Here is a 20,544-nt window from a genome sequence, read left to right as displayed (position 1 = left end):
TCATAGCTAGTAACTTTCTAATTTCTGAACTCCAGAAAAAACGACCCACTGACACACAAAGTAAAATACAGCTTTCTTCCATACTTTGTATGGAAATTCTTTTCTCTTGTGGGACTACAAGTTCCCAGGAATGCTTCTGGTATCCTGCACATCTTTACTCCACAGAGAAGTACACCATAGAAAGGTGAAAGCTGGCCAAAAACAAGCCCAGCAGCAGACCAATCCCAAAAAAGGTTAATTTTATAAAGGATCTGAAATACATATCCTCTGAAAAGCTATCCAAGTTATGTACTTCCTGTTAAAGTCTTTATGTCCCCCATTAGAGGTAAACACAACCTTAGTCTAAAGCATCTCCTGATGTACTCCTCACTCAAGTTTTCCCTTACCCTCCTAGTTCCTTATCCTATGAGAGAGAGAGTGAGCACCTGTGAACAAGGGAGGGGAAAACAGAGAATCCCAAGTAGGCTCGGCACCAGCAGTGCTGAGCCTGATGCAGGGCTCAAACTCACGAAACACGAGATCATGACCTGGGCCGAAACGGAGTCAGACGCCACTGACTGAGCCACCTAGACAGGGCACCCCTCATCACCCGTTTTTTAAATTTTTTTTTTCAACGTTTATTTATTTTTGGGACAGAGAGAGACAGAGCATGAACGGGGGAGGGGCAGAGAGAGAGGGAGACACAGAATCGGAAGCAGGTTCCAGGCTCTGAGCCATCAGCCCAGAGCCTGACGCGGGGCTCGAACTCACAAACCGCGAGATCGTGACCTGGCTGAAGTCGGACGCTTAACCGACTGCGCCACCCAGGCGCCCCAATCGTCACCCGTTTTTAAGACACCAACTTAATCCACTAGGCATGGTGGCATTGACTTAACACCCAGAGGTACCTTTAACCCTACCCCCCACCCCCCACAATGCTATGCAAGTTGGGGAGGCCCAGGATACACATACAAAAGAAACCAAGTTAAGGTTTTACTTACATGGATAAACTCTCTCCCCCATGAAAAGACCATGTAGCACTCCACACTTGAATGGAAAGTAATTACAGTACTTGTGACACATACAACTCCCACTCTGACAACAGATACACTCAACATGCTATTTATAAAGTACAATCTCTGTTTTATTTTATTTTTCCAGAGAACAGTTTTTCTTCAATCCTTAAGGACTTAACTCTTTACATAGGCTTTGGTGGAGGTCGTGGGGCAGCACCCTGGGGAGGGGAAAAAAACAAAGAATAAATTTTAAAAACATCAATGAAAGAATATTCCCTCAAAGAACTTGACAACTACCCTCCCAGCACTGACAATGCACTTGGGCCATAGATACAAGGAAAACCGGTAGGTGTGCAGCATTCACATTACTCCACCGGAAAGGGACTCTAACAATTCTTCTTCAGAAGAGACTTCAAAAGCAGACGTTTTACATCTACCATACCTACTTAGGGCTTAATTTGATATTCCCTGGATCTTCATGTTATCTTCTGTCCATCACCCTTCTGCCTCCCACATCTTTTTCATCTTTTTCAGGATACTTACGGCAGGTCTAAATCTGGGTGGTGGTGTTCGGTCCTTCCGTGCTTCACGAGAGCGATTCCTGACTACCTTGCTGTGAATGGCACAACTCACACAGTAATGCAGTTTCACATACAGCTTGGGAAGCACATAGGCTAAGAGACAGAAAGTAAGAGGCATAACAGTAGATATCATACCCACTTTGCACTTGTTCTCTCCTTCATTCTATCAGTTAAAAACAAAGAGTTAAGTGTCTCTCATGCATAGCTACAAAGTTGCACTTGGAAAGCAACTGTTCAGTTTCTGATAATTTAACACACCTGCATTTTCACAAATGAACACTCCCGGACCCCTACACTAACCCATCTTGTCATCATGGGTACCAAATCCACAGCCTACATGTAATAAACAGAGAATCAATCCAGTTCCTTCAACAGTTGCACCAATCCCACTGTCTGTCCCTTGGGCCCCTTTTCCTTCCTTAGGAAGACTAATTTGTTGTAAGAAAAAGTGACCAAAACCACAGGAAGCCTATTGCTACAGAAAGTCTACCTTTGACCAAATGAGACTACCTTCATTCTTGAAACATTATTCAAAAGACTTAGTCTGTACATTTTCGTAAGTATTCAAACGTTCTTCAACAATCCGTGAAGGTTGCTACATTTATCACATTAGAATCTCACTCTCTAAAGAGCCACAAACGATGACCCAAAGACTGCACTATTATAAAAGACACCGCCCAGTCAAGGGTGAAAAAAAAAACCCAAAGAAACAAACAAAAAAAGAACAATACATAATAAAAATACCGTTCTCTGTTAACCGTCAACAGTTCTAAATGTGCACAGAAGGTACCTGGGACGCGGCAGAAACGCGCCGAGGAAAAGAGCCTGCAAGTGGGGAAGGGCTGCACCAAGAGCTCACTCACCGTCGAAGACACTCGCTTCAGAAATGTCCCTGACCGCGGCGGCCTCTACTATGTTCCGGATAACGAACTTCTTAATGGCCTTATCCTTGGGGACGCAACGGGCACAGTTGGTGCAGCGAATAGGCTGCACGTGGCCGCGGCCTTTTTTGGCACGACCATTGTTCCTTCTTTTCTTGGTCTGCATCAGAATGAAGGTCTTTATTATAAAGGGGACGCAACTTTCCCAACCTTAGCCTCCTACCAGCTTCAATCCTCGCCGGCAGCCCCTAAAAAGGCTCCACTGAGACCTTCAGTCCGTCCGCAAATCCCTCCAAGTTCGGAACAAATATACACACTCTGTGTCCTCCCCACCCCACCATGGCCCAGGTTTTGAAATCCCCAACCCCCCCAAATCTGCTCTTCTCGGTCCTCACCAGGACACCCGCACTCACCACGCGCCACTACTCACCATCTTGGAAACGAGACCCCGAGAGAGGACGTTGAGCTCAGCCCGACTCTTTTATATAGCACGAAATCCCTCCGCTCACACAGGAAGACTATTTAGGAGACACATACCAAGAACGGCCACCCACTTTACTCAAACTTTCTTTATTATCCCGCGTTTACGCTGCAATCTAGGGTAGAAAGGCGTTTCTCGAGCTTAGTTATCCGTGGCAGACAGTGACCATGGGACTATTTAACCAGCTGGCGGAAGAAAATGAGGGTTATACGTTTCCCACCAAGCACCACGCACCCTACCCCGGAAGCAATTCTGGGCGTTGTAATTATCCGGTTTTTGCGACGCTATACGCAGATATTGCCCGGGGCTAGACCACAAACCGTACTATTAAAGGTCAGAGTTGGCGGGATGCATGGGAGTTGTAGTGCGAAGGTGGCAGGCCCTTGGCTGCGACCACTTAGAACGAAAGCGGAGCTACGCCACCGGGGGACGCTCTCGGCTTATTTCTCTCACAGTCATAGTACTTGGTGTGGGATTGAGAAACGGAGGACGGGAGTGGGTTGGGGAACAAAACGTTTTGTTAATTCTTCCTTCCAATACGGACAAAACCCTTTGAAGGGCCGTTGGGAAGTACGTGGGTGTTAGGGCTGTTTTTTATTCACTTAAAAAAAAAATCCCCGGATCCTGTTAGCATAGTGTCAAGCGCTGTAGTAAGCGCTTTATAAATATTAACTCATTTTACCTTCAACAAACCTATAAGGGAGGTACTATTATTATCCTCACTTTGCAGATTGAAAAACTGAGGTGTAGAGCCGTTAAAACTGAGGTTGCCGAAAAGTCACAGAGTTAGTAGGTGGTGTCCTGGCTCCATTCCACTATGTTGCCTCCCACCTAACAACAACAACAAATGGACGCTGGTATATAGTCTGGAACAGTAACTTCAACAATTTTGATTCCACCCATAGTAGAAATATATTTTACGTTGGTACTTAATACAAACACAAACACAAATACACAAACCTACAAAACGCAAACAGACTTCATGAAACAGTACTTGCCTTAGGACGTAAGGTGCAATGATATGTTCTATTTTATACTTTGCTTTAATAAATGTTGACCAAGCCCCACTGAAGTGATTTCATCACTCCCGTGATGAGTTTGGCCTATGGTTGAAACATACTTTCATTCATATAAGTTCCAATTACCTCTGAAGAGTCTTCAGAAAGTCTTCAGCTTTGAGCCGAAATGCTATCCATGGGCGGCCAACCACCCAGTTGTCTCCAAATATGAAAAAATTAGAGTGTCAAGTGGACCTCCCAGAATTCAGACCCAAGATGGTACAGATGGAGATCCACAATTCATTCATGAATCATTCTGGAGTCTGAACACCAGTTACTTTCTCTCAAAAGAAACCCATCGTGTTTTGTTTTGTTTTGTTTTTTCTTTTCTTTCAGTTTCTTTTAATCTCTAATCCAATTTATTGGGGTTAAAATTTATTTTCTAACTTTGTTTTGGATTCAGAACAACTATATTCATGGTCTCTCCCAATTTTGAATTTGTTAGTTTTAATGAGGCACAGAAAATGATAGACTTTAGATGGAAGCGTCTTCAATTTTCACTTCAATATAGTCTCATGGGAAACAGAAGGCAGACGTTAGTGTGTGGATTGGCAGTGAGATAAAACAGAAAAAAGTGCAGCGTGAAGGGGACAGAAAATAGTTAAGATTTAAGAATCAAGTTAATGTTCCTATCTTGGCTTTTCTTTGGATTTTTATAACCTAGGAGTTTCAGTGGCTGCATTCCCTGGCATAAAGGTATGGACACAGACTTTGGAGTTACACACTCCTGGGTTCAAATCTGGGTTTTGACATTTATTGGCTGATGAGTCTCGGACAAGTTATTTATTCTCTTCTGGGTTTTTATTTCTTCACTAGTAATGGTGGATCATTTATTTGTAGGTGGTTTCTACTATTAAATGAATACTTGGCACAGCGCTTGGCATTTATGAGATGCTCAGGAAGTGGTAGATCCTATTGTTTTAATCTCTCATGTTATTGTAACTTGTATCTCCCTAGGCATGTAATGTGTTTTGCATATAGTAGGTACTCTACAAATGTTTGACGAATCTCTACTTTGGACGGATAGGCAAGCTGGGCTTTCTCTATCCTGAAGGCACTCCTGGTAGGAAAATCTCCACTTCCCACTGTAGGTCGAAAAATCTGTTCTTCTGTGGGAACAACTTGAGCATTCTTATTTGGCTTCCTCTTAGTCTTAGACTTGTTCACCTTCAAAACGTTTAGTAGTTAGTACAATATACAGCAAGGAGGCCCCCCTTCCTCCCAGCAGAAAGTTACAGCAAAGGAAGTCTACAAAAACAACCAAGGGTGTTAAATTACTCATGTTTATTTATAACAGACCTTCAGCCAGTACAGTACAAAACTTACAGTAGTATATCTCCGTTACACAAATATTTACTTACAATATATTACATATACAAAATGCTTTGCAATAAGTCTCAAAAGCTAGTTTAACTCCCCTTGAGAAAGGAGAAAAACTCTTTAAAAAAGGGGGTTGGAGGAAACCAAAGGAAGAGGAGGAGGTGAAAGGGTAAGGTCCAAGGAGACACCAAGCATAGGCTACAAATGAAACCCTGGGAGAGAAAGAGAAGAGAGGTGGTATTGCACTTGCTTCTGTGTTTTATTTTTTTTTCTTTTTGTTCTTCATAACTTCTGATTAAAAATATATATAATATATATATATTATGTACACAAAGAAAGAAGCTGCTGGAAGTATTACAAAATCCCATCCACAGCTTGGACACTGACACAAAAAAAACAAAGGTCTGGAAAAGTGTCTATTTAGAAATTTTTTGTGTGTGGTGTTGGTTTTGAATATCAGTATAAAAGGAAAACACCTCTTTTCTCCATGTGGGTTTCAATGTGGGTTTTTTTTTCTTTTTCTTTACTTTTTTTTTTTTTTATGCAAAAGGAGCTGGGAGAGAGCATGAGGATGTTTGAGGTTCCAGAGTTGGAAGGCTCTGGAAAGTAGGATTTTGTACCTAAGACCCTGGTTAAAGTGCAGTGATGGTCTGGAGAGAGACAGAGTGCCCTTCTCTCCCCTCCTTAGCACCTGGTCTTGCCTTTCCAGTCTCTGCTCTCATGGGCTCAGAGTATAGCCTCAGAGCATAGTCCTTCATGTTCCAGGAGGTTACAGGTGCCAGAGCTGACTGGGGGAGGGGATGGGGGCACCCTAAGGCTCTGATACCTCAGAAGGGACTAGTCCTTATGAGGTGTCACCAAGTACACAGCAGACGCAGAAGAGGTGGTGAGGGGTAAGTTTAACAGGAAGGGGCTCAATAACCAGAACAGTTGAGGAGAACCCTAGATATTAATCTCAGCTCTGCTGCCATCCTGAAACAAGGAGCCAGTTCCCTAGGGTGCTGTTGAGAAGACTCTCCCCTTATCTAGAGACCACTCTCCTTCCAGTTAACTCCCCCATCCTCTGCCCTTGGCAGCATCTGTTTATTGCTACATTGGGAGGAACAATCAACCCACAATGCCCCTTCCTGACAATCTGGTTCTCTCAGGGAGACTACATAAGGGGGGAGAAAAAGGAGGAAAAAGAGGAGAAGTTTTTCTAGGGTCTCCCTTCCCATAAGAGGGTAAGGTAGACTCTTCTTAGAGCCCTTTGGAGCCCCAATCCCAGGGTCTGTTCCTTAGCCAACCCTTCACCATCCCCCTAAATTATCCCTGATAGGGAGTGAGAAAAGTAGGAGGCAAAAGAGCCAATAAGGAAAGGACATATGGAAAGAAAGATGGAAGGGAAGAGAAAAGGAGAGAGAGAGAGGACCAAGCGTTACAACTTGTGAGGTGTTGTGTTTGGTTTTTACTTTCTTTTTTTTCTTTTTTTCTTTAAATATAGAAAAACAGCCTTTGGTTTGAATCTCAAGGAAGCAGAGAATGGGATAGCTGTGGCCTGGGGGCAGAAAACGCTTGTAGAAAGAGACCTCCACTTGCAGTAGAGCTATCTCCTCCTGCCCCCTTCTCACTAACTAGGTTACCCAAAAAGCCAGGGGGTCTCTGCTGTAGCCAGGAGGAGAGTGCCCCCTCCTGCCCTACATCTGGGAACTGAGTATAGAAGGGGGCAGTAAAGGATGACCCCCAGTTCAGTTGTGCCCATCCCATTCTTGCCGGGACAAGAATGGAATAAGGTGAGGGGCAAATGCCCTTCCTCATCCTGGGATAATTTTTTGGTTATACTGAAAATTAGAAGAGAGAAAAGAGACACCCTTTTCTCCCTGCCACTGATCTTAAGAACAGGGCCCAGAAGCCTGGGAATGAGGGTGAATCTTGCAGGGGGTTGCGGGGAGAAGAAGAAGGCAGCATGACTGAGGGGTTGAGATGCCCCTTGTCATCAGGCAGCAACCCACTAGTTTCTCATAGGACAAGGACTGTAGGAGCCCCTGAGAGCCTAGGAAGGTCACTAGAGTGAAGAAGTTTAGAGGTGGAAGAGAAAGAGAAGAATTTTTAACCACCCCCTTCCCATGCCCTGGTTCCCAATTAGGCACCTGTGGCTCCCAACGTGTCAGAGACAGGATTGCAGACCTAGCCTTGGCCCCTGAGAATATAAAATTGGGGCACTCCAAGGAGAGAAAAACCACCACTGAGTAGACGAGGAGGTTGAAGAGAGTAGCTGTGTTGGGGGTTGTTTGAGGAGAGAAGAGATAGATCACATCCCAGAGGGAGATTCCCGAATGTGGGCTTTGGGGAACTCACGTTACTAGGGGAACATCAAGAGGACCCTCAGTCCCACAGTGCCTGGGGAGAATTTCTTCAGCCCCTCCTACTTCCAAGTGAGGAAAGCTTCATTTTTTCAAGCATAGTGCAAGCTGCCTAAAGTGAGAGGGCACAAGAGGTATGGAGTACCAGGTTGGAGGGTCCCAGAGAGGAGATATAATGCCACAGAGCAAACGGAGGGCCAGAGGGAGCTATCAGCATCAAAACTGAAGAATCAGATAAAGCAAAAGGTGAGGAATTAACACAAGAAGCTCAGAACTCTTAGGACTAAGAGGAGCTTCCTACCCCTAGGGCTGTTAGAGAAAGCTGGATCAAAGAAAAAAAAAAAAATGAGGTCTAAAGTGGAAAGGGACTGTGGGCAGGAGGGTGGGGGAAGTGGCAAGCGACTGATACAAGTTAAGAGAAAAAAGCAAAAGAAACATCCACAAATTGTATTAATAAATAACTCTGAATATGCTGGGATGAGAGGAGAAGAGGAAAAGGAGAAATGTAAGCAAAAAAGCCTGTTTCATCACAATGCTTAAATCAGTCAGGGTAGAGGAGAATAGGTGAAGAGGGGTCAGGGTCAAGTATGAAGTCAGGTAGCCAGTGGTGGGGGCTACCGAGCAAAACTCCTTGGGATGTAGTGGGGACAGAGCTAGACTCGTGTAGGCAGGGCAGTGGAGTGGCGGACTGAGGGGAGGGCAGCAGGTGGCTAGCCCACCTTGTGCTCCCCCCGGACAATGTGAGAAGAGAATTCGTACCGGTCCTGGCTGTGGTAACCACAGATGTTACACTCGAAAGGGTCTCTGAAGCCATGGCAGCCCATGTGGATGGTGAACATGACATGGTCCAGAAAAAGGATTCGGCAGTGCTCACACTTGAAGGCTTTCACGGGCTCACCACTCTCACCCACCACCCGGAGCACTTCCTTGGAGGGGCCTGGGGTGCCCCGTAGTAACCCCTCCTGCGGCTTGGGGTCCTCTTTGGCGTAGGCAGGACTGGGCCGGCCCACCACAATGGTGGGAGGTGGCTGGGGTGGGGGACCCTGAGGGAGGGATACCACCCCCCCAACCCGATCTTCGTGGTTGCTCTCTGTATCTGTGGAGTCTTGGCAGCCATTGCTGGGGGATGCCCCAGGGTCGGTCAGGGGGCCTCGGGCCCGGTAGAGGAGGGGACCTCCATCGGCCAGGTCCTCGGGTCCCTCACCTGCTTCTCGGGACCCTGGAAGCTCCAGTCGGCCGGGGAGGGGCTGCATCTGGGTGTAGACAGAGCTGATGACGGGTGTGAGTTCTGAGATGCAATTGGTAGGTGGAAGGCGGAGGGGACGCAGATGCTCTGCCCCCACAAAGGCCAGAGAACCTCCAAAGCCAGGCTCCAGGCCATGATGTGCTACCAACTCCACATCCTTCTCATAGCCACCCGAGTTCACATCATAGGGGATGTCTGAGAGGCTGAAACGCATCTGCTTTTCACCTGTGGAGAAGAGGACCTCAGCAGAGCTGGGTTTGGAGAATTCCCAAGCTCCTCCAGGATTACTTCTTTGTTTTCTTACCATGGGGATGGCTGTAATATTATTTACCACCCCTCATTTACTTCCCTCAAGGTCAGGTCCTCTTTGGGGCCACTCCCCAACTACAGGCTATAATCTTAGGGAAGGACTCAGTCCCAGCCCACTGATCTTTAAAACTTCCTTCATTACTCTTTATAAAGCTAGAGAGTGAACAATCAAGGCCAGATGGGTGGACCCCACACTCACACCTCCTCCCTCTGACACTAAGAGTCATTCTCTCAGTTCCCACAGGCTGAAGTCCTTGCTATTCTCAAAGCCTGGAAGAACCTGAGCTCCCTGACCCCTTCTTCTTACAACTACCACAAGACCCCTCAACACTGACCCCTCTCCACCCTCCTGAGGTACCTTCTCCCTCTTCACTCCCCTCCTGTTCTCTGGGGATGTTTTCCGAGCACCAGAGACTACCAGACCACTTTTCCAAATCAAATCTCCAGACCTAGCTGGTCAAATGGCTACCAGAGCTCAGATTTAGATGAGCTGTGGCTTAAAGCTGATCTCTTCTCTCCAACAGGATTCTTACCTACGAACTTCTGGGGGGTGGAACGCTTGCGTTTGGTGAGGCTGTTGGCCAGCCGATCAATGAAGGTTGGCCGCTCAGAGGATGAGTGCAACATGGAGTCTGGCACCATCTCCAGGTCACGTATCTCATCACCTGGGGGGAAGGGGGTGGAGATAAGTAATAGCTGGATGGGGGTAGCATTAGCCCAGCAGCCTTTGCCTGGAGAAAATCAGCAGGTCGGTAGCCAAGGAAGGTCATACCTGATACCTGGAAAACTAGGTTCTGCTCACTCCCCGTCCATCCAGAGCTCATCCTAGCAACATTTCAAGTAACTTGAGGACAATTATGTACATGTGACCCTTGATTTTATACTTCCTTGTGTTTTCTCTCTCCCATTACACTGAGGACATAGATCAAATCCTCTCTGACCCCTGGATCTCCCTGCAGCACCTACCACAGGGCTTTGCACCCACTGGAGGGCTTGGCAGATTTACTGAGGTAACTGTCCTTTTTCCACAGATCGCATCCCTTTGTGAAGAGGGGGTAGATGCTGGAATCATCCTGGTCCTGCACTCCCTCTGACCCAGCCCTCAACTCCCCCACAGGCCTGCCTACAGCCCTACCTGCTTGGCCAGCCAGAGCTTGGGCTTCAGTGCTGAGACTCTGTAGGTAGTTGTGGCACCGCTCTTTGTGCTCCTCCAGGGTACTCTGCTGTTTGTAGCTCCGGCCGCAGTAGTTACACTTGTAGGGCTTGCCCACCGTGGGAGAGGAGACTGTGGAGGAGACGGGAGACGGATGGCATGAGTCACTTCTCCCTGTACCCTGGCTCTACAAAACCATCCAGGAGCAAAGGCTCATGGGCTTGAGGAGGAAGGGATGTCGCTCAGGTGAGTTCGGCTTGTCTTTCCTTCCCTGACTCCAGCTGCAAGCATGGACAGATAACCGAACTGTGGAGAAGAGGGCCAGTGCGCAGCTATGGGAGGACAGAGGGGAGCCAGGGCATATAGCTTTGGACTGCTGGTGGGCCTCACGATGGCCAAACTGCTGCTAAAAACGGAAGGGAGGACCCAGGGACTTTGTAGGGGATCGTCCCTGGCAGGCAGGCTGGCCCCACCCCAGGGTCTCAGATTCTGGGGCCCAGACTGTGGTTTAACCTTTCCATGTGGCAAGCGGGTGTAAGTGCTGTTTATCAGACAAGGGGATTTTTTGCTTATGAGTTATCTGCTTCGGTTTGAGGGAAATTGGTGACCTGGGGTGACAGAAATGAGAGCCCTTATATCTGTCAATGGGGGGAGGGACAGTTCTCACTGACCTTTACTTATACTTTTACCTCCATCCTTAGCCTAGTTTTACTGATTTTCTTCCTCTTTCTTTCTTCCTTCCTTCCTTCCTTCCTCCCTCCCTCCCTCCCTCCCTTTCCCCCTCTCTTTCTTTCTTCCTCCCTTCCTCCCTCCCCCCCCCGCCCTCCCTTTCCCCCCTCTTTCTTTCTTCCTTCCTCCCTCCCTCCCTCCCTTCCTCTCTCCCTCTCTCTCTCTCCCTCTCTTTCTTTCTTCCTTTCTTTCAGATTTTATTTTTAAGTAATCTGGGGCTAGAACTTACAGCCCCAAGATCAAGAGTCACATGCTTCACCAGCTGAGCCAGCCAGGCGCCTCTACTGCTTATTTTTCTGTCCCTCTACACTGAGATACCAAGAGAGCCCCAGAACAACTATCACTGATAGAGAAATTCCGAGAAGAGAAAAAGAATAAAAGGACAGAGAGGAGAATAAAGGAGATGAGTAAAAGGAAGAGAAACAACAACTTTGAGGGCCTTTAAAATTTTTTTAAAAATAAAGAACAAGTTATAAAGATTTTTTCTGGGGTGTTTGGCTGGCTTAGTTGGGAGAGCATGCGACCCTTCATCTCAGTGTTGTGAGTTCAAGCCCCATGGTGACTGTACAGATTACTTAAAGAAAAAAAAGAAGATTTTGTTTCTACTGAAGAAGTCAGGAAAACTGAGATGGACACTTCATTTAAAGACAACTTTTGAGAGATGATATTTGTGACAGGAGAAGGAAAGTGAGAGAAACAAGGTACTGTATATTTTATTTTATGTATCTTGCTACTATTGAGCAGGAAGATAGGAGGTGTCTCCAGGAGGCTGGTAATACTAGCCGCGTGGCCCTTACACACTCACACACACACACACCCATAAACTGGGCCTTGATTCAATCAGTCTAATGCCATTTTGACCTTGCTCTGTAAATCCTAGTATTTGGGAGATGAGGTGAATGCCATGGTCCCTGTCCACTCAAGACTTTGGGGGAAATGGTTTAACATCTGGGAGAGGAGCCCCTTTTTTCATTATAGTGTGGGTTATAACAGAAAGCATATCACAGAGATGGGACCCAGTGGTATACCTGTGTCTAATTCTGTCCCTAATAAGTCTCCTAAAGAACAACATCCAAAATTTACCCAGCTGGCCTCATTGCTATTGGTTCAAGAATTCTAGGGAGAAGCCATCCTTGTTCCAAACCAGCAGGGGGAGCCGCCCCTTTTCTGAGGAAAAGGAGTAGGATTCTTTGACACAGAACATTTATAGGGGTCCAGGAAGGCTGCAGGATAGCTCTGTGACCAGCAAATCTTTTTTTTTCTTCCTTTCTTTCTCCCCCAGAGTTTCAGTATCCTTGTCAGCAAAACAAGGATAATGCCATCTACCTTAGAGTCGTTATGAGGATCACATGAAAAGACAAGCAAAATGCTTTGTGGATTATAGAGCCTGAATCAACGATGACCTTTCTCCCTGTTTCTCTACTCACCTCCAAGGTGAGAGAACCTAGAACACGGTAGGTGGCTGGGAAAAGGGTGATGAGGTGATTGCTCTGTCCCTTTACATCCTGGCCTGAGAGAGTTTGGGAAAAGAGAAAAATAGCAAGGAACATTTCCAAGGACAAATCCTACTAATTTTTTCCCTCTGCCCTTCTTCCAGCCTTTCCCCACTCTTGAGCTCCTCCTTCCTGCCAGCGTGACTCCCGGCCTCTTCACAAGGCCAAGTCAAAAACTTAAAATTTAGTAAGATGCTTCAAAAGTGCTATCTGTCCAGCTGATTCAGACAGATGTTGACTCAAACAGTCTTGGCTGGGGTAGGAAACCCGGGTAGTCTGGTTCGCTGGCACTGATCCAAACACTACCCTCTAGACACCCTCATGACTTGTTCTTGCCTCTGGGAAGGTGACAACCTCTTGGGATAGGGAACAGAGGTTTTTCCTAGGCTACCTTTCTCCCAGTTTGGAGGACCATGGCTATTTTCAGGAACCAGTAGGAAGTAAAGGAGAGGACAGACAGTGGTTGTCCGAGACGTCTGGTATTCTGGAGGGAGGTGATGATGGTGATGAGTGTGGGGCCTCGAGCACAGGGGAGTATGAGGAAGGGTTTTCCTGATGCTTAGAAGTATGTGTGTGTGGGGGGGTGACAAGGCACAGATGGTTCTGGCATTAGCACGAAACTTTAAAAAACAAAGGGCGAGTGACTGTTAAGAGCCAAGAAAATCACCCCTGCTCCTTTTGCTCCAAGTCACAGTGTGGCACATGTAAAATACCTCACCAAAGAGTCCCCCAAATTCCCCATGGGGCCCTGCTGCCCAGACGAGGGGTGAGAGAGGCAGGGCCCTATCTGCTCTGTGAGTGCTCTGCCCTCCTCAGTGACAGACACTGTAACTCCCCAAATGTCAGAGAGGTCACTGAGCTCTATTTTCTGGGTGTACTGAGGTCCCACTCTTCCTTCCCCCTAAATAGGTAACTGACCCGAGTGTGTGCGGAGGTGGCCAGTGAGAGCATCGCGCCGGCGGCAGGCGTAGTTACAGAAGGGACATTTGAAAGGCTTCTCCCCAGAGTGAAGTTTGATGTGGCGCAGCAGGTTCCCCTTCTGGGTGAAGGAGGCGCCACACTGGTTGCAGTGGAAAGGCCTTTCACCTGCAAGAGAAAGAACAGATCTCTGAGGACTGCATGTGAGGAATTTTGAAGGCTGAACCTCTTCTGTCACCCTCTGCCCCACCCTGCCTAACGGATGGTGCTCAGAACAATTACTGAGAGGCAGAGCTGTGGCACGCACAGGAAATTCCTGCTTTCTAAAGATTCCCTTGTGAAGAGCCTTACCCTGGGAAGGTGTGGATCAGGATGAATGGCAGAGCAAAGGGCACCAGGCCTGGAACTCTGGGCCAAAAGATCATTAACCCAAAACCGAGCCTTATTAAGACCCACTCTGCCCCTGGAGCCCAAAGGCTGAGAAAGCTGAGAAGAGGCTTTTGTTTTCCTTTTCTTTGTTTGTGTATGTTTGTTTGTCTAAATCAACAGGGCCCAAACAGGGTCCTACCCCTGTTGGGCTGTAGGATTCATCCTGAGGCTACATCTACCTCTCCCTCACCTCCTGAGAAAAATACCAGCTTTTCTTTATAACAACAGCTGATGAGAGTGCCAAAGAAGTACAGTGTGGAGGGAATCCAAACGCCATCCCCCCTTTCTTTCATTGGCTAGAAAATGTGCTGGGAGAGACTCTTCCCTTTCTGAGGCTGTCCCACTGCATTGTGGGCCTCTGCCTTTCCAGCCTACCCTGGGAGCTCCTCCTCAACCCCCTGGCTTACTCACCCGTGTGGCTGCGCTTATGCACCATGAGCACATTGGGTCCGATACAGACCATGCCGCAGACATCACATTTGAGCTTGCCATTGGGCAGCCGGATGCCCCCGGGGGAGTGAGGCTCTGGCCCACTTCCATCACAGTAGCCCAGGGGCTCTGACAACGAGTCTTCCACGATCACACTGTCGTCCTTTTCTAGGAGCCGCTCATCTGGCCCCAGCAGTCTGCTCGACTCCTCATCGCTGTACATCTCCACCTTGATGGAGTTGGCTGAAGGGTGGGATGGTGTTTAGGACAGAGACAGGCAAAGGGGGGAACCTGCCCGCAGACCAGAATGTCACTCCCAATGTCCAGAAGGCTTTCTCCCGGCCCTGAGACACGTGGGCTTTAAAAGTGGCCAATACCCTCGGTATCCTCGGTGGTGATATGGCACTCCTGCTGGGACCTGAAACAACCTTTTCCTTCTATCTCACCACCCAGGCAAATAGGCTTCAAGAGAAAGAAGTTGGGGTACATTGGATGTCTTCTGTCCCACTGGGGAGAGGAGGAGGCTAAGGAGAGCCTTTTTCTCCACTCTCTTGTCATAAAGAAAGACGTCTGGCTTGGCCCTGGGCAGGAAGCCAGCAAGTAACAGTGGCGGGAAAATGGTCCTAGGAAGACCAAAGAGACGGCAGGCTAAAGAGAGAGCAAAACTGGAAGACAGACATGGCTCACATTATCCTCCCTCCCCATAAGAGTGAACCCCCTCTACTCCCCTCCATTAAAATCTGGAGAGGGGGATGAAGGAGGGAGGAGCCACTGAGGAGTAAGCTTTGGCTCTAGCTCTGACCTACATTCCTGGCTATTCCAACCATTTAGAGAATGTCACAGATCTAGGGCCAGCTAGAAGAGGCAGTAATGGGGACCCTGTCCGGGCAGGAGAATGGGGGTGGGGCTGGGTTGGTGGTGATGAGAAGATCCCTCTCATCCCTATTTCCTGACTGACTCTAGCTTGTGACCATTCCTATGTCCTTGCTTCTCCAACTCCAGGATTTCTCTTTGGAGACTTTAGCTTAATCCCACCCGTGCTTCTTTTAATTCTACCCTTGTCTGGCAGAGACCATTCACTCTCCTTCCAGAAGTCAGAAGGACCCTAGATGCTGAACTCCTTAGTGTTTTAGAGGCTGTATGCAGGAAACCAGAGGGAGGCAGCAATGGGGAAATGGCTGCCAGTGGAGGGTGAACTGAGGGCCAAACACAAACAGGGTGCCTAGTGCCAGGGCAGGGCAGGAGATTGCACTTACCACTGAGTGAGCGGCTGGGAGAAGAGTGCTGGCTGTTGGGGGTGCTCACCGAGGGCCCCACCGGGGCCCCAAGGAACTCCTTCTCCAGAGATGAGTCCCCGCTACCTTGGAGGAGAGAATAAGAGGACAGGTGAAGCTGCAGCCGGGCCTTTTACTGTCCATTGCCTCACCTTTTCAAAATTCTGTTATGCTTTGCAAACACTCATCTTGTAGCCATGTACAAGGCAGTGTTATACGTTCAGCACCATACCTTGTGATGAAGTTTTGGGGTGATGGTGGGGTGGTCCAGAGCTGACGGCCAAGAAAGAATTCTTGAAGACGTCTTTGGTGCAAAAAGGTGATTTTATGAAAGCACGGGGACAGGACCCGTGGGCAGGAAGAGCTGCACTGGGGTTGCTACGGGTAACTGATTATATACCCTCAGATTGGGAGGGGGTTAGGGACAGAGTAAGTCTCCAAGGAATTTTGGAAGCAAGCTTTCCAGGACTTCAAGGGGCCAGCTACTGTTAGGAAAATGCCATTTATTACCATTTAGTAAAATCTCAGTCATGAGACCCTTCAGATGTATATCAGAGGACCATAAGCTTGGGGTATGATTGCTAGCATATATCTTGGGGGAGTTGAGATAAAGGAAGTTTCCAAAGGAATTTTTATATGTTAAAGTAGACTTACAGGATCCTGGGGGTTGGGATAATGTTAAGCTAAGATTCTCTTTTGCCCATAGCAAAGTGTCATCATCGAGGCAGCTGAGCTCTAGAGGAAGGTCACTCTGCCTGTTTCAAGGACTTGTCAATGGGCTGTAGGCAGTAAGGGAATTTAATTTTTCATTTGCCTTTGTTTCCCACATCACCATGGTAAGCACTTAAGCCCCTTTCCTTTGTTCTTGGGTAGCCAGGAGTGTCTGAGGAATAGCACATATATTCCACCTGGGGTGGGGGGGAGTGGCCCAGGAGGCTAGCTTGTACTTTGTCCTCAGCTTAACTTATGCTCCCTCATCACCTTGTGCCCTTGTCAGCCTGGTGCCCACTGCTGACTTCTGCAAGCTCAGTAGCTGCATCTTGTTCACTCTACCTTTTTCTAGGCCTGAGGGGAAGAGCATCACTGCCTGACATCTACAGGAAGGAAGGCTGAGGCTGGGCAGGCCAGGGTGGAGAGGAAAATGGGGGCCTCAAAAGGGAGGTGGTTCAGGAGAGATGCTCTTCCCTATTGTTCCTCTCCGGAGACCCCAGCACCAGGTTTGGGATCTGTAGGAAGGGCAGCTGGAATTGTCCCTGAGTCTAATGATAATAAAAGTGATCATAATGACAGCTGCTAACACTTATTGAGTGTTATTGAGTGCTTATTTTGTGCCAGGTATTGTTCTGTGCACTTTATGTGAACAACCCTGTTGAAGCAGGTGCCAATATTGTCTTAATTTTACAGATGAGAAAACTGAGGCACAAAAGAGGCTGTGTTACTTGTCCAAGGTGACATAGCTGGTAGTGGTGGAACCCGGATGGAACATAAACAGTAAGCACTCATGTCCTTAGCCACCCTCTACACAGCCAGTTGAGAGTCATTGTTTCAGCAGAGGAGAGTTGGGCCCATTAGATCTTCTCTTCTGAAATCAGTAAAAATTTGACTACTCTAGAAAGCCTCCAATCTGATATGATTCCAAATACCTAAATACTACTTGATGTTCCCTTGACAGTGACATAAGTTTATTCTCAATATATTCATTGTTAACTTATTGATAAATTGCTTTGTAAAAATGAGTTTTGAGAGTTTGGTTATGTCTTTAAAAATTAGTTAACATATCTGAAGATATGAATCATGTCTTTAAAAAAAAAAAATCCCTCCTCCCCGCAATCTTTTGCACAAATTTATAGGTAAAAAAATCCACAAAAACAAACAAACAAAAATAACATACAAGTAGGTAAACATACACAGAAACACAGACATATATCACACATGTAGATACACATAAAGAGAACATACCTACGGGGGTAAACACACCCATAGCCTTCTACATTATCTGCTAACATGAACATGCATGGATGCGTACACACAAGCCTAAATATGGAAGAGAGAGAGAGAGAGAGAGAGAGAGAGAGACAAACCCTAAAATTCATCCCTAAAGTCCACCTATTAGTACTTTACCCAATTTCCCAGCTATGTACATACTTACTTTCACAAAATAAAGATTCCATTATAAAATGGTTGGAGTCTTGGGCCTGAGGCAAGAAATCCGGAACACACCCTCCTGAGGGATCCCTCTCCAGCTTGGTCAGTGGGAAGAAAACAACCACTCAGGACTTTGGGACCATTTCCCATTCATATCCTCTTCTAAAAGTCCCATTTCCCCCATTCTATCCCATCAAAGCCTGAGGAAAATTTGTTCACTATCTATAGAAAATGCCTTATGGCATTTTCAGTTTTCCCAGCTGGGGCTCTTTAGATGAACCATGGTTATCTAGAAAAGTTGCCCAAGTCAGAACCACATGCATATCATCAAAGTGAGCATCTCAGGAGTTGTGGGTTGAGATGTGTAGACTCAGACCCAGTTTTACAATACGTCCTTTAACAGAGTGTAGGGTTTACTATGGTTAAAAGGGCTAAAAGGAGTGTCTCCTTGTTCCTTTTCAGACATTAGTGCTAACTTGCCCTAAATCACTTGATATTTGTAATGGGGGAAGAACTGAGCTCTGGGCCCTGGTACTGAGCCCTGGACCCTAAAACAATGAGTGAACTTGCTGGAAATCCATCTCTAGTCCCAGCCTACTGGGCTTGATATATGGGGAAAATATGCTTAAAGGAATATTTAGGGACATTAAGAGGAAAATATCCTTTGTCCCTTCCTTATTAAGGCCTGGGAACAGGAGGAAGAGTAGGTGCCTCCACAGTCACACCGTTAGTCTGAGTGGGTCTTAGATGCCATTGCCCTCCCTAGGATAAAGGTAAGAGGGAAAACAGGTTCAAGTCTACTTTTGTGGCACTAATACATAAAAATGAATCTGTTTTAGGGGTCAGAAAGTCTTTATGGGGACCCTGGGATTTTGAGTTCTAGCCGGAGGGTGAAGGGGACTAGAGTCAGATTTAGGAAGTTCAGCAGTTCCTCTGTCAGTCCCAGAAACCCCAGTGAGGGAACTTCAAATGCCTGGGACTCCCAAGAAACCCCAGACTGTCAAAGCCAAGAATTAAGGCCACTCTCAGGTCTCAGATAAATTTTCTTGGTCAAAGTCATCATAGATTGGCTGAACCCCCAGAGGGCAAAGCCAAATCATGAGGTTAACATCAGAGGAACAAGGAGGTGGGTATGGGGCAGAAAAACAGGAGGGAGAGAGAGGAAATGGGGCAAGGTCCCACCAGCTAAATGTGTTTCACATGCTGAAGGAGACAAGCCCTCCACTCCTGCTGCCCTTCCTCGATCCCTTCAAAGAGTGGTTGCCTCTAGGGAACAGCCATGAGGTCTAAGAACCTCCACACTTATCAGCAAGGAATCTTATCCTAACTGCTTTCCCTGTCTTGACCATGGGCTCCAGGGTGGCAGGATGCTAGCCTGCTAGCCTGCTAGCAGGGAACAGTGGGTACAGAAGCAAAGAAAGACGCCCATCCCCAGCTCTATTGTGGGGAAGAGGCTGAGGGCCCTCGGATCTCTCTGTTCGAGGCTGAGGCTTCTGCTGCCAAGGCTCCTCTTTACCTAGATTCTATTACCCATTCCCACCCAGGCCTGTCTCGGCATTTCACCCAGGGCAGCTCTACATCTGTCCCCAAGGCCTAATCAAGATGTCACCACAATCTCCCACTGTCCAAGTCGCAGTCTTTGCTTAGCAACACCAAACACCCTTCCCATCCTCCGCAAGTGTAAGGAGGAACGCCCCCTCCCCCGCCACACACACACACACACACACACACACACACAGCCCCCATCCTTTCCCTCTCCTCAGGCTTGGGAGTTGTTACTGAATTGGCTCCCTAGCCCCGGCACCCCCCTTCCCCCTCCACTAGCCACCTTCTGCCTGAACTTACATTATCCTTCCCTTGCCGGTGAGACCCTGGGGTGCGAACGCGGCCGCCGCCTTGGAAACGGCGAGGGAGTGCGGGTGGTGTGTGCATGTCTGCGTCTCGGTGGCAGGCAGGGGTGAGCCCAGCCACTCACCTTCCAGGAAGCGTGGATTCCTGGAAGTGAGGGGAACCGCCGTCATTTCGCAGGCAGCGGCACGGTGAGCAGGGGCCCACGGCTGCAGCCAACAAGAAGAGCTCAGCCCAGGGTGTATGTGTGTGAGTGTGTGTGTGTGTGTGTGTGTGTGTGTGTGTGAGAGAGAGAGAGAGAGAGAGAGAGGCAGAGGGAGAGAGAGAGAGGCAGAGGGAGAGAGAGAGAGGCAGAGGGAGAGAGGGAGAGAGAGGGAGAGAGGGAGAGAGAGGGAGAGAGGGAGAGAGGGAGAGAGAGAGAAAGCGAGAGTACGCTTGGATGTGCTTGGGGAGGGGGCTGGAGAGAATGTATATGTGTCTGGTGGGGGGGATGCTAGGCTACAGCATCCCTTTCCCAAGCCAGTAAAGGGGTGGGGGTGGGGGGTGTGCACAGGGAGGGGGAGGCAGATGCCGTTGCCCTCGTGCCCAGCAGACAAAGAGGAACTGCACAACAAATGCCTGAGAGAGGCAAGAGTGTGTGCAAGAGAGAGAGAGAGAGAGAGAGATGGATGGGCCCTCAGGGTGGGAGGGAGAAAGGGGGGCCCCCAGGGAAGGCCCAATCCTCTGCCAGCTGGGGAAGCCAAGGCCCCAGAGGTCATGGGGCCCAGGACATGGGGCAGCTTCAAGGCTCTCAGATCGTCAGAAAGCCCCTCCCCCACTAAACTCAGGCACTCAGATTCCCTCCTTTCCCTCCTCCTCCAGGAGGGAGGTTGCTCTTTAGATCTGGGGACTGACAGCCCCCTCCTTCCCAGCA

General features: G+C 48.0%; 2 protein-coding genes and 1 long non-coding RNA gene across 3 annotated transcripts; 1 reads left to right on the top strand and 2 right to left on the bottom strand.

The window, feature by feature from the left end:
* Positions 1-1,105: 1,105 nt before the first annotated feature.
* RPS26 (ribosomal protein S26) lies at positions 1,106-2,997 on the bottom strand. Its single transcript, XM_047065616.1, has 4 exons — positions 2,888-2,997; positions 2,440-2,617; positions 1,539-1,669; positions 1,106-1,213 (listed from the first exon to the last, which is right to left on the bottom strand). Exons 1-4 carry the CDS (start codon positions 2,888-2,890, stop codon positions 1,178-1,180), a joined length of 348 nt encoding a protein of 115 aa, XP_046921572.1. The 5' UTR covers positions 2,891-2,997; the 3' UTR covers positions 1,106-1,177.
* Positions 2,998-5,261: 2,264 nt separating this feature from the next.
* Positions 5,262-19,750, bottom strand: IKZF4 (IKAROS family zinc finger 4). The gene is made up of 8 exons (XM_047067071.1): positions 19,629-19,750; positions 17,788-17,881; positions 15,621-15,725; positions 14,347-14,607; positions 13,507-13,674; positions 10,349-10,498; positions 9,747-9,878; positions 5,262-9,129 (listed from the first exon to the last, which is right to left on the bottom strand). The coding sequence occupies exons 1-8, from the start codon at positions 19,713-19,715 to the stop codon at positions 8,369-8,371; spliced, it is 1,758 nt and encodes a 585-aa protein (XP_046923027.1). The 5' UTR covers positions 19,716-19,750; the 3' UTR covers positions 5,262-8,368.
* On the top strand, positions 11,330-13,606 carry LOC124502429 (uncharacterized). Its single transcript, XR_006959905.1, has 3 exons — positions 11,330-11,796; positions 12,378-12,529; positions 13,498-13,606. It is a non-coding gene; the product is annotated as an uncharacterized LOC124502429 (long non-coding RNA).
* Positions 19,751-20,544: the final 794 nt, after the last annotated feature.

Source organism: Lynx rufus, unplaced genomic scaffold, assembly GCF_022079265.1.
Source record: "Lynx rufus isolate CCGP_SWC_20201006 ecotype Redwood Valley unplaced genomic scaffold, mLynRuf1.p SCAF_7, whole genome shotgun sequence".
NCBI classification, from domain to species: Eukaryota; Metazoa; Chordata; class Mammalia; order Carnivora; family Felidae; genus Lynx; species Lynx rufus.
Note: the sequence above shows the minus strand (reverse complement) of the source record. Positions and strands in the feature narration are given on the sequence as shown.

Bases quoted from the DNA above. Each gene is read 5' to 3' on its own strand.
- RPS26 (XM_047065616.1), bottom strand. The intron at 1,670-2,439 runs GTGAGTGAGCTC...TCTGTCTCTTAG, and splicing joins TGAAGCGAGTGTCTTCGACG to CCTATGTGCTTCCCAAGCTG. The intron at 1,214-1,538 runs GTAAGTATCCTG...TCCCCTCCCCAG, and splicing joins CACCCAGATTTAGACCTGCC to GGTGCTGCCCCACGACCTCC.
- IKZF4 (XM_047067071.1), bottom strand. From the start codon at position 19,715: ATGCACACACCACCCGCACTCCCTCGCCGTTTCCAAGGCGGCGGCCGC. The intron at 15,726-17,787 runs GTAAGTATGTAC...CTCTCCTCCAAG, and splicing joins GGAATCTTTATTTTGTGAAA to GTAGCGGGGACTCATCTCTG. The intron at 9,879-10,348 runs GTAGGGCTGTAG...CCTTCCCCCCAG, and splicing joins AGCTCTGGCTGGCCAAGCAG to GTGATGAGATACGTGACCTG.